The sequence below is a fragment of the Podarcis raffonei genome, chromosome 11, assembly GCF_027172205.1.
Source record: "Podarcis raffonei isolate rPodRaf1 chromosome 11, rPodRaf1.pri, whole genome shotgun sequence".
NCBI classification, from domain to species: Eukaryota; Metazoa; Chordata; class Lepidosauria; order Squamata; family Lacertidae; genus Podarcis; species Podarcis raffonei.
Window position 1 is genome coordinate 61,822,104 of NC_070612.1, and position 13,215 is coordinate 61,835,318.

Consider the following 13,215-nt stretch of genomic DNA (forward strand, 5'->3'; position numbering starts at 1 on the left):
CCTATCCTTTCATCTTGTTCTTCTAAATTTTTCTCTTTCCTTCTCTTTATCTCATGTAATAACTTATGCTGCTGAATTACATCATTCTGCTAGGTTGATTGTCTTATTATAATAACTTTTCATGTATTCTATATATAACATCCATTTCTCTTTATGTTTTTTAAAAATCTGTGTTTCTTATTCTATTAGTCGTGCCCGCTAGTTCTGCATATTCCAACAGTTTATGATGCCACTCCTCTTTTTTTGGAAACGCATCTGTTCTCCACTTTTGTGCAAATAAAATTCGTGCAGCCGTGGTCGCATGCACCAGTAGACTCACTTGTTTTTTTTGGGGGGGGATTTCTGTCATTATTATACCTAGAAGATAAGCTTCTGGGTTTTTAGGAAAGGATCTTTTAAACATTTTTTTCAATTCATTATGGATTAATTCCCAATAGTCTTAAATAACACTATAAGACCACCACATACGGTAGAATGTTCCTACTGTCTATTTACATTTCCAACATTTATCACTTTCTAATTTGAACATCTGTTGGTGTTGTTCTTATTATAACAGGACCTCAGCGGGATGCACAAGCGGCAAGGGAGTTCATCCTGAAGATGTTTGTTGACCTGAATCCGGAGAGCGAAAAAATTATCTACTCCCACTTCACATGTGCCACAGACACGGAGAATATCCGCTTTGTCTTTGCTGCTGTCAAAGACACTATCCTACAGTTGAACCTGAAGGAGTACAACTTGGTCTAACTGTGCCTCTAAAGTCTCTACCACCCCTTATTCCCCCTTTGGGCAATGGAAGATATTCAAGAGGGACTGTATTATCTGTGAAAACGATCTGCATAATACTAATTTATTACTGGCCTGGACTCTGTGAATGTTCACAGGGTTTATAGTAAATATTATGATTTTATTTAAACTTTGCAGAGGAAAAACAAAAGATGCTGAACTACATTCACAGCACATTTCCTCATTTTTTTAGTCAAAACCTTGTGACTCGATGTGTGTTAAATTCTCAGTCGTGCACTCACAAAGGATAGGGACTTGGATGGTTTATGTTTGTTTGTTTCTAAAGCAAAATCAAGTTGGTGTCTCTCCCCTCTTGTCTTAAGAGGTACAGTGGCCTTTTACCCAAGTTTCATTCTTTCATTTCCTCTATAGTGATATGGTCAGCAAAAATCTGTCTCTAGAATTTAAGCCATCAGTTGTTCTGATTTTTCAGCAACTAGTTTTTGGAAGGATCAAAAGTATTGATGTGCTTAACTTTCTTTTGTTTTTCATTTAATTTTTGGCAGAGATGTCAAATACATCTGCTTCTTGGTACTGTCTTTGCACTGAAGGCCCGGGAGTGTTGTTCAGTGGCAACATGAATTGTAGCAGTGTTACAGAATTTACCTTTAATTTTCTCATGGAAACTTGGCAAACTGCGCAGAACACAATAACAAACAACTAAGACACAAACGCAAATAAGGAAATAGGATAGCTTTTTTAATTTCCATGTGCCATAACAAAATTTATCCTCCCCCCCTTTTTTTTATTGCGTCCTAATCACAGATGCCAAACAGATGTCATGGACACTACAGTAGCCTGGAAGTTTTTGTTTTTTGTTTTAATTAATCAGACCTTCTCAATTTCTCTCACCATTTCAAGCCTATTCTTACTGTCTACCAAGTTTGACATTGCCAGATCTGGCTTTTTAAAAAAATGGAAGTGTAAGTTACTGATTTTAAAGGTCAAGTTAACTGATTGGGGATCTGTCTGTTCCAGATGACAGCCAAATGTTTAAGCAGCTAGAGTTCAGCTTCTCTGTTCCCTGTTTGCATTGGGAAGCATTCCTTTGTCAATGCCAAAAAACCACTGCAGTGTGAGTGAAAATGTTATTTGGTGCTACATACATATGGTCTGCTAATTCAAAGTCAGTTTTACTCTTGTCTAGGTGACATAGCATTCCACAGTATTTCTTTCTTCTTCTTCTTAACTGAAAAACATAGAATTGGAAGTACAACATCCTTGATGTGGTTGCTTAATTGGTTTATTTGGGGATTTCTAAATAGGACCTGGCCTTAGAATTGTTATTATATGTGAAATGACTGGGGAAAATCATATTGGAAGGTGAAGGCTGCAGTCCTATCCACATTTCCCATTGAGAGCAATTTATTCTGAGTGGACATGTATGGGATTGTAAGTATACCTATTTTTAACAATATAAAGGGTGGAGAGATAAGACTGCGTATGCCTTGATGGGTATCTCTTTCACATCATGGATTGAAAGATAATTTTTAGGCTTTGTGTAAATAAGATTACTGTCAGATTGCAAAATTGTGTATGAAGGTTAGAAAGAGCATATGAGAAATTGACTAACTTTTTCTAAAATGCCATGTTGCAGCCCTTTAGTAGAAACTGTAGCTCAGCAGCAGCATTTGGGGCAGAGGGGCAGTGAGACTGGTGTATTAGTTTAGTACCAAAGTTTAACTATGGCTGCAATCTACCAAGCATTATTTTCAGTGGCACTGGTGCAAGATTCCCACTTACAATGAGCATGAGTGTGAGTGCACCCGTGCTTGGTGGATACTTCTCAATGATTTCTAATGAGATGCCGTTCACACTTAACTTTTTCCATTAAAATTAATGAAAAGTTGAGCTGCTTTTGTTCCCTCATAATGAAACATCTTGTAATTTAAAAATGGTTGTAGGTATAGTGCAATTATGAATGCTATAATCATTGTACACACACACACACACAAAACAAACATATATATATATATATATATGGCAGCATCCATATTGGCTTTGTAATCATTAATTTTTGGCAGATTGAATGTGCTGTATTGATATGTATCTATGTAATTGTAATGTATGTCTTATAGATAATTCACATTTTAAATAATGTTATTTTATTTACTTTTTTAAGAGAGAAGAATGTAATTTTTTGTCAGTTTATTTCTGACTAGGGTTTTTTATTTTTATTTACAAAAATAATTATTATAGTGCAGAGCGGTACTAGCATCGCGCTGTGTCAAATCATTTGCACAGCCTGAATAGAAGTGGACTGAAAACACTCACGCACACACAAAGTCATCGATGTTTCTATACAAGTTTTCAGAAGGTTTCACTCTTGAGGTAGCTTTCTTAGAAGAAAATGTGCTGCTGGGCTGCATTGATTCTGGTAAATGAAAAGAAGGTTAGTTTACCTCCCTGACTTTGCAAACTTTCTTCTTCTTCTTTTAACCACCAGGTTATGCTCTACAGTCACCATATAGTTGAGATCTGTATGGTACCAGTTTTGTGTGAGTTCAACACACTTCTGACTGTTCAGAAACTGTGTGACTGGCAAACTTGCTAATTTCTTGGCCTTGTCTTTTGTGTGTGTGGCGATGAGACAACTTGGTGTATATTGAACCCATTCACAAGTGTGGATCTCATAGATCTCCAAATGTAACAAAGGAAGGACTGTTTGGTTCCACTCTTGTGCTGCTTCACACATGCCAGTCTTCCTACACGAACATCTCTTCAGTGTAGGGACAAACATATATATATACTACTAATATACTCCCATGTGTGGTGAGCACATGTGTGCCTATATCATTGTGTACATATGATGAGAAGTTGAGATACAGAAATGGTTGTATGTGATGGGGGCCCTTATGAGATGGTTTTAACAGCCACCTCAATTCATTATGCAAATAAAATTATTGTGCATACATTACTACTTCCCTAAATATGCCGTATTCCAGAATTTAGTTTGTCAGACCCAGCTGAGTAACATTTGAAAGGTTGTGCCTTTCTTTAAATATATAGCAAAATTACCACTGATACAGCTCTAAAAAGTATTCTGTGTTGCAGAACTATAAATGATAGGCATAGAATGTGAAAAGACACTAAAATGGGGTGGAATGGGAAGGAAATGATACTTAACTCTTTACTAACAACATTATGAAATCTGTCCTAATTTTTCTATAAAACAACGGATATAATACAGCAGGAACTGTTGCTTACGCAACTGCCATTCATTTCTATCAAGCTAAAGTATGTTCCCACACTTATTTATCATTTATAATAGCATTTTATTTTCAGTTTGTACTGTGGTCTCCTCAAAATATTTAAATAAAGTAGGATGTTTGTGGGAACTGAATCTCCAAATAGCATTGGATTAGACAAAAAAGCTCAGTCAGACTGTGAAACTTTGCTGCGCAAGATTCTTTTTGGAGAAGATGAACAAGCTGTGTCAGCCAGATGCAGAAGTGACACACATTGGGCTAGCTGTGCTTATCTGTCTCATCTGACAGTAGTGACTTGCTATGTGACAAATCTATAGCAGATGTTGGATCTGCCAGATCTTTATGTAGTTGACCAGGCACTTGTGGTCTTCACTGGGGGTTGTGGTGCATTAATTTTGGTGGCTTCTGCTCAGTCCTGGATTTTTCTTCCCACTAAATGCGAGAATGCATGACAACATTCCTTCTCTTTAACAGGGAATAAATTGACCGCTCCAATTTAATTTGATACATTTTTCTATAAATAAGCTACAGAAAGGAAAGAATGGAGGAGTCCAAAATATTATTTGGGGTGACAGTATTTTATTATTATTATTATGGGTCTGGTGGGGGGAGTTTTAAAACTTGTATAACAAGGAATCAAAGTTTACTTATGTCTCCTCATTGTATTACAAAGATGTTCCACTAGCATCTTCTAGGAAAAGTTAAGACTTGTGGCAAATGCTTAGAGCATTGGATCATCTTGTTGGTTGAAAGAAGGGGACTTTGGTGTGCTGAGGCAAGCTTCCCTTAAATTGCCATTACAACATTGCCGTGTGCCAGTTCCTCACAGCCACTATTTTTCCTTTTGAAATGACACTGCTCTTCCCACGTGTAAGTTAAACTGCTCAGATGTATTTTTCTTTCATAAACTGTTGGTTGTTTTCTGCTATGCCTTACAGGTTTTGAGCCCAGACATTAGTGCCTCTTAGCAGGGAGCTGGAAGAAAGCTAACAAAAGGAAAAAGATGTGTATATTTGCCAAAGCATTGTAACATGGCATATCATAAATGGACCAAAAGGAAGATGCTTGGAAGTGTGTGTCCTTGAGCTCATTAGGAGTGCTGTCCTCTAGCGATAAAGTTGTGCACAATCCCTTTTAGAGATCGTAGGAGCTGAGCAAGTGCAGCTCCCATTCAACTCAATGGGGCTTGTGCAGAAGAAACAGAATTGTGTCCTAGCACATAAAACTTATTAATATATGAGATGTTCATGGGTAGCTTAAAAACACCAACGTGTAAAACTTGCTTTTCTCACAAGATGGCTGGCGCTCTCCAGATATATGAAGGATAAATACATGAACAAGGTCATTTCATTTTTTATTCTTCAAAACTACTTTGATTGCCAAGATTATAGGAATTGTTTGTTTGTTTTTAGTTATGCCATCACATTAGTATAGTTTTCCCCCCAACCCCAAGTTTGAAAGTGGAGCAGACTTTTTTTAAAAAAACAAAATGTGGGAATATCAAGTTGGAACTGACTGCATGATTTGCAAACAAAAATCACATGGGGAGGGAAAGGGTTGCATATTAAGTGACTTCTAGGCTCTCCCAGCCTTTGGTTGTAAGATGCAAATTACTTTTGACTTAATGATTGACTTTTCCCATTGGTTTTGCATTTCTCACAAAAGCCTGAAATGATATAAAATCAAATGTTAACACACATGAAAAAAAATAAAATGTACCCAAATAAATTATAATGATGTGTTGCTCTTCTTGAAATTTTTTAATATATAACTAGAATACTAAGCTGAAAATGAATGAACTGAAGCTAAAACATGTTCAATTTTCACATGGTCTGGTCTTTTCTCCAATCTTCAGAGAGTAGCTGGAAGGGGGGGGGGGCAGAAAAAGGTCCTCCTTTCCTTCCACTCTGCAGTTTTAATCTGAAATCTTAGACCAAGTACTGCGCCCAGAGTTCAGAAACTGCTCGAGCTAATGAAATTCCCTCTCGCAAAATGCACCTAGAACAGGGGCAGTTTTTCTTGATATGTTAACATGGCCTACCAAAGACCAGCCTTAGCTAGAAAAGAACCCTAATCATATAGCCAGTTCATGTCTTTGGGATTCCATCACAGTGCCACCATCAAATTATGAAACATGTTGCATATTCCTGACTGCTGTATTTTAGACATTCAGATAACCTAGTATTGTAAGAAATAGCCCTCCTAACATACACCTATCCCTCTCACATCATAGTAGGCATTAAATGTGTATCTTCCATTCTTTGCATAGCCTTATGCTAATTCAGAAATGACACACTTTTATTCAAATCAAGTTGGCCCTCAGCCAAAGCTCTGTGTCTTCTGGTGTGAACCTGGGTTTTATTATTTTGTTTCCTTTCTGACTGGGACTCGATTAAAATATTTGTTGAAGTGACCCGAGAGTGGCAAGAAAATTCATGTATACATTGGGCTTCCCATGACTGTGAGGAATTGCCATATCAGGCTGCATTATATCCAGAAATTACCGTTTTTCTTTATCCTGAAAGGGAATTATTGCTACATTTGGATCATTTAGTGGCCACTTAAGTATGAGTGGTCCCATTAATTTCTTGTGTTAATTGCTTAATGCTAATTGGTCACTCATTTTATAAATAATTTTTATTAGTTTTTATACGTATTTTCCAGCGTAACATCCTTTTAAACATCATTTCAAAATTTTGGGCTATCACAGCCTAAGACTTCCTTCAACCTCGACTGATGGTTTTCAAAAGTCTTTCTAATTATGCATTTTGTTATTATAATTATTGCTATAAGCGCAACTCATTTTAACATTTGATGGCAGTTTTTACAATGCTACAGACAACACCCCTGGTTTGAACAAGCTAGTTCTGAAAAATGGGGAAAGGAATACAAGTTAAATAGACAATGAAAGATTTAAAATGCCAGACAGCTTAAAGATACAGCTGCCTCAGAAATTCTCCAAAGGATATGATGTGATTTGTTAATGGTGTCTTTATACCACCATCTTGGAAGTTGGCCTTACAGGACCTGTAGATTTAACAGGTGGGACTCATACTTTTAACTTAGCAGTGTTTTATAAATTGCACTTGTTCTTAATGTCCTTCAAATGCATGTATTGTCTATGGCTTGGGGATTTAAAGTTTTTGATGAACGAATGTTGTATAAACCTCCCCATATGACCTTGCTAGTTAAAATTACAACATTTTTGGCCATACTTTTGTACTCCAGTATCTTCGTTTCTTTACATTTGCATCTCTTGAAGTACTTTTGGCTTACTGTTCTCCTTAAATGCTTTTTTTTAAAAATACAATATTGGAATAAATACCTTTATTCCAATGATTACCTTATAGTGCAGTGCTTTATCCTCTGTAAAGAGCAACATATCCTGAATATATTTGTAACAGCTCAAAGGTTCAAATCTTCCTTTCTGCGTTGGAGGACATCTGTTCTACACAATAAAAATGGATTGGTTTACACAGAAAACCACCAAGGTATGTCCATGCATGCATAATTGTGCAGTTAATAGAGAACTAAGCTATTATGTGACACAACGGTTTTCTAGAGAACCTCTTTAAAAAGTAAGAGCAGAATACATTTTTTCTTTGGTGGTGGACTTAATAGGGTGATAGATTTGTATTGTGTGATCAGTAATTCGTTTTTCTTGGAACTGCAACTACCACTTACAGAGGTGACTACTAGCTCAAGTGCAGTAGAAATACAGCTTCAAGAAGCTGATGGAAATCTATCAGATTTAATCTAAGAGCATTTGCCCTCAAGGGTAATCTATAGCATTCTATTCAATAAAGTGTAGCATGGAGGCATGCAGTACATTGAAGTTAGTGGTCCGCAACAGCCAATTTCCTGCCTTCTGGGTAGTGTTTTTAGAGGAGCATTCTGTAGACCCCATCCCCTGGGGAATGCATCCCCCCCTGGGGTCATGCAGCAAATAAGCTGACGAGGAACTCAGAAGCGCAGCCAGCCCCAGTAGGCAAGCCTCCATTGCCAGTGCCCAATCGGGGACAATTTAGGGCTCCCCATTGTACATTGGCAGTTGAGTCTGCCTGTCCCAGAGACGTGTGATGTTGGGTGTGAGGCAGGTGGGTGTGTTTTGGGGAAAATTCCCTCATGGTACCCATGCTGGGTGAAATTAGGCCTGCTGCCTGGAGTTCTTCCCTTTTGTGCAAAGGGTGTGGCTTGTTCATGTATTTTTCCAGAATGGAAATTTTGAAATGTAAAGGGAAAAGAAACTGACTTGCATCTTGCTTTTTGGACAAAAGAGATAAAATGGTTCTCACAGATGGTCAAATTCTAATCCAGGCTGTATCAAATTTAATAGTATTGGTAAATGTTCACAGCCAATAAAGTTGAATGTTTGGAAGTTGAGGACAGACAGAAGGAAATTGTATCTTCATACAGTACATACAGTACATCCTTAACCTAAGGCAGTGGTTTTCACGGCTTCCTTGACCAACCACATTCTTTCTGTGGCTCCCCACTTAACACTGGGTTCCATGCCATTACACATGTAAGTGGGGATTTCCCCATTCTGCTCCACCCTTTCCAGCACCAGTTCTGGCTCGTGTGTGTCGATGTGAGCCCAAGCAACACCACTGCCCTGTAGGGCTGATATGGCACATTCCACATGGGAGCCCCAGCCTGCCTTTCCCGAAATTAGGGTGCACATAGGGGGGGGGGTGGAGAGAGCAAAACAAGATTAAGATCAGAAGCAGAAATATGTTATTGCGGGGAAGGGAAGCGAGAAACACACAGCACAGGACTCACCTGCAGACTTAGAGCCATAGAATCTTAGAGTTGGAAGGGACCCAAGGGTCATCTAGACCAACCCCCTGCAATGCAGGAATCTCATCCATGACAGATGGCCACCCAACCTCTGCTTAAAATCCTCCAAGGAAGGAGAGTCCAACCTCCCAAAGGACACTTACACCCCAGAGGGAAGCCACAAGGGAGCCTGGACTCAAAAAGGTTTAAACCCACTGATGTACAGTATAATGTTGCAATAGAAAATGTAGTAGTAGTAGTAGTAGCAAATGTTACTATTTGACTTTTGAGTATTTTAGAAAACCAAATGAGCATATGACCAATGCACTAATAATGAAAATCAACTGATTCCCTTAAAGCCATCTACCACCTGTTTGTCCATAGCATTTTAACATTTACTGATATCCTACAAGCAATCCTCACTTAAAATCTTCTAGCACGACACAGCAAGACTTTTTCTCAATCAATATTTTAATCAAACTTGCAACTATTTTTGTTCTGCTTGCAGTAAAAATGGTTCAAATGTTACTTAAGACATTACATCAGACGCCACAAACTGCCTTCTAGAAGGATGAATTTGCATCAGGGGTGGCTAACCTGTGGCCCTCCAGATGTTGGACTTAAACTTCCACCATCCCTGGCTATTAGCCATGCTGGCTATCTAGTGTTACTCCAAAAACATCTGGATGGTCACAGTTCCCTATCCCTGGTTTTAAAGATGACTGCAGTCATCTATTTGATGACCTGTTTTCAATTCATTGCAGACTGGCCCCCCAAGCCAGGAGCCTGATTCATAGGGTCACTGGGTGCTCCTTAGTAGAGCCAAGGGGTGCTTTGGCTAGTCTCTTAGGACTGAAGGTCCCGTAGGTTGGTTGCTAAAAGCCAAGGGGTCCCTGGGCTGGTGCCCCATGCCAAGAGCTTGTTCCATCAGGTTGAGGAGACCCCAGGCTTTAGGACTGAAGGGGGTCCCCAGGTTGGTCTCTAGGGCCAAGGGGGCCCTAGGGTGGTGCCGCAAGCTGAGAGGCTGGTCCATAGGGTGAGGAGGTCCTTGGCCGGTCCTTAGTAGGGCCATGGGGTCCGTAGGCCGGTCCTTAGGGCGGTAGGGTCCTGAGCTTGGTCCCTAGGGCCAAGGGTCCCTAGGCTGCCCCCCCCAAGCCAAGAGCCTGACCCATAGGGTCAATTGGAACTACTTAGTAGGGTCTAGGGGTCCTTGCCCGGTCTTTAGTAGAGCCATGGGGTCCCTAGGCTGGTCCTTAGGGCGGTAGGGTCTTGAGGTCAGTCTCTGTGGCCTGCGGGTCCCTAGGTTGGTGCCCCAAGTCCACAGGATCCAGGGGCCCCTGGGTGGTCCTTTCTAGGGCCAACCAGTCCATCAGGTCAAGAGGCTGGTCCATCAGGTTGAGGAGGCCCTAGGCTAATTCTTTAGGACGGGAAGGGGCTCCCTAGGTTGGTCTCTAGAGCCAAGGCGGCCCCCAGGTTCGTGCCCACAGCCCACAGGATCCAGGGGTCCCTGGATGGTCCTTTCTAGGGCCAACAAGTCCATCAGGTCAAGAGCTTGGTCCATCAGTTCGAGGAGACCCCAGGCTTATTCTTTAGGACTCAACGGGGGCCCCCTGGCTACCTGGGAGATTAGGTCCTCGCAGATGGAGAGGGCCATCCGGATGGCATTGGGCTTTTGGGGACGGAGGTGGCGTTGAGCTGGATCTTCCAGGCGCCGTGGCGCTTGTTGGCCTGGCCAATGGCCTTGCGGAAGACCTGCTCGTGCCTCTTGGTGCTCAGCACCGCTCCGATGTTCACCACCTTGGGCTCGCAGTCCCCCTGCGCCACCGAGAAGCACAGCAGCACGGCCAGCAGCATGGCAGTCACTCCACCATCGCCCGGCGTGACCCAAGGGCCCCAGGCACTGGAGAACTGCCCCGCAAGAGCGTCTATCTGTGGTCCTCAACCAGCCCTGCAGAAGGACCAGAGGCGGCCGCTGTCCCTGGTTCTGATTTGCCCCCTTCCACAAAAACCCGTAGCTATCGCTGGTGCTGAATCACTCCCTTGCAAAAAAACACAGACTCTGGTGCTGAATGGCCCCCCTGCAAAAATGCAGTTGTCCCTAGTGCTGAATTGCCCCTGCAAGAAATGCAGCTGTCCCTGGTGCTGAATTGCCCCCCTGCAACAACGTCACAGTCCCTGGTGCTGAATTGGCCCCCTGCAAAAACCGCATCTATCCCTCATGCTGAATGGCCCCCCCTTTGCAAGCAGCCACCGGATCTCCTTGCAAAGAAGGGGGGGAATCCGCCGCTGGCTGTTTAAGGTGCCGGAACCCCCCTGCAAAGACAGGAGGAGGAGGAGGCCCACCAATGTGGTGTCATTTAGTGGGGGGGCAGGGCTTGGGATGGGGGTAGGGAGGGAGGGAGAGATAAAAGCGGGGGGGCTGGAGAAATCGCGGGGGGGAGAGGAAATCAAGAGATTGGCCGGCGCCCCCAATATACAAAGCAGGGGGGCCGCTCAAGAGATTCCCCCACCCCGACAATCTTCCTAGGATGTGCCCCCCCAAATACAAAGCAGGGGTGGAGGAAAGCCAAACCTCCCCGCTCAAGAGATCCCCCCCAAATATTTATAGAATGTGCCCAATACAAAGCAGGGGGGCTGCAGAATCCCAAAGCTCTCCGCTCAAGAGAATCTGGCCCCCCCAAATATTTATAGAATGTGCCCCCCAATATTCTTCAGTTGGCCTTGCTAGCTAGGGGTGATGGGAGTTGTAGTCCAACATCATCTGGGGACCCACATGTTGTGAACAGCTGATATATGGCATTATATATATACATATATATATATATATATATATATATATATATATATATATACATATATATATATAGTACAGGTATTTTATTAATGTGGTTAGACTACAACTCCCATCATCCCTCACCACTGGCCCTGTTAGCAAGGGATGATGGGAGTTGCAGTCCAACAACATCTGGGGACTCACAACTGCTAGTCTCTGCTTCTCAATTTGTATTGTATAATTTTATGCACTGCGGCTTGCCATTCTTTTATTGATTGTAGTATAGAAATTATTTCTCTTGAACTTTTATATGTTTATATGGATATATAACTTTTACATGTTATATGGATTTCTCTTGAACTTTTATACATTGGTCTTATTCTCTTGGACTAGTCTAATAATGGTTGAACGTTCCTTTATTGGATGTTGCTTGCTTATTTTAAAGTTTTCTTTTATTATCACATTTTTCTATTGCATCCGATTATCAGGTGTACATTTTTTGCTTCTCCAGCTTGCAGACTGCCTTGAGTCTTGTAAGGTAGAAAGACGGTATACAAATAAAAATGGTGATGATAATTTATTATTTATTATTTATTATGATAATTTCTCTCGTTTCCTTTTTCCTGGGAGGTTCGGACGGCCCTCGGTCCTGGGTTCCAGATGCGAGATTGCTCCCTTGCGGTGGGTCAGACTACATGACCTGGGCTCCCCTTTCCAGCTCTTCCATCCCGTGCTCCCGATTCTGGGCAGAAGACCCCCCCCCAAAAAAAACCACACACACATCCTAGCTGATTTTCAGATTTCCCTTGAACAACCCCCCCAAAAAAAACCACAGTTATATATTATAATGATATATTAATACGTGTGTGTGTGTGTGTGTGTGTGTGTGTGTGTGTGTAATAACACCCCCACCCCCACAATTTCAACTGGAGATCCGGTTGAAAAATCCCGCTGATACAGGATTATTGTAATTATTGTTATGTTTACAGGAGATGATTGGATGAGCAGGTTTGAGCAGAAATTTGGATAGGCAGAAGATATTACAAATTCAATTTAAATTCATCTAATTATCTACTTCTTTCCCCCTCTTTCTGTGGTTCCTTACAAATAATAATAATAATAATAATAATAATAATAATAATAATAATAATAAACTTTTATTTACATTTTATTTTAATAATAATAATCATTAAAATCCACAGAATCCTCGGGAGGAGATGCCCAAATTCCAGTCTGCAATTCCAGATGTTATGTAAATATGTGAGAAATGATTTCAGACGAGTGAAAATGCTAGCAGGATTCAAGTAACAACAACAATATCAATCATAATATCAACAACAATAATATCAATAAAATCAATAATAATAATATCAATAAAATCAATAATAATAATATCATTAATAATAATAACTTATTTATACCCCGCTACCCTGTGTTTCTGACAACATAATGTACAATAAAGGGAAGATCAGGGGAGGAGTGGATCTCTAAGAGACCCAAATGGATCTCTAAGAAGGGAGGAAGTCAGCTCAATGGATCCATGGGAATAGGCAGGAATGTTGGGGAAATGAAAGGAAGCAGGGAAGAGGCGGTTGGGAAGTCTTGGAAAGGAAGGAAGGACGGAAGGGAGGAAGGAAGGGAGGAAGGAAGGAAGGAAGGATCAAAGGA

At 41.0% G+C, this 13,215-nt stretch overlaps 1 protein-coding gene across 2 annotated transcripts in view; it reads left to right on the top strand.

The window, feature by feature from the left end:
• LOC128423785 (guanine nucleotide-binding protein G(q) subunit alpha) overlaps nucleotides 1-2,907 on the top strand; it is a 91,681-nt gene extending 88,774 nt beyond the window's left edge. For both annotated transcript variants that reach the window (XM_053409308.1, XM_053409307.1), the window contains exon 7: nucleotides 557-2,907. In XM_053409308.1, coding sequence (XP_053265283.1) covers nucleotides 557-747 — 191 coding nt within the window. In that variant the 3' untranslated portion in view covers nucleotides 748-2,907. The remainder of the gene's footprint in view (nucleotides 1-556) is intronic.
• Nucleotides 2,908-13,215: the final 10,308 nt, after the last annotated feature.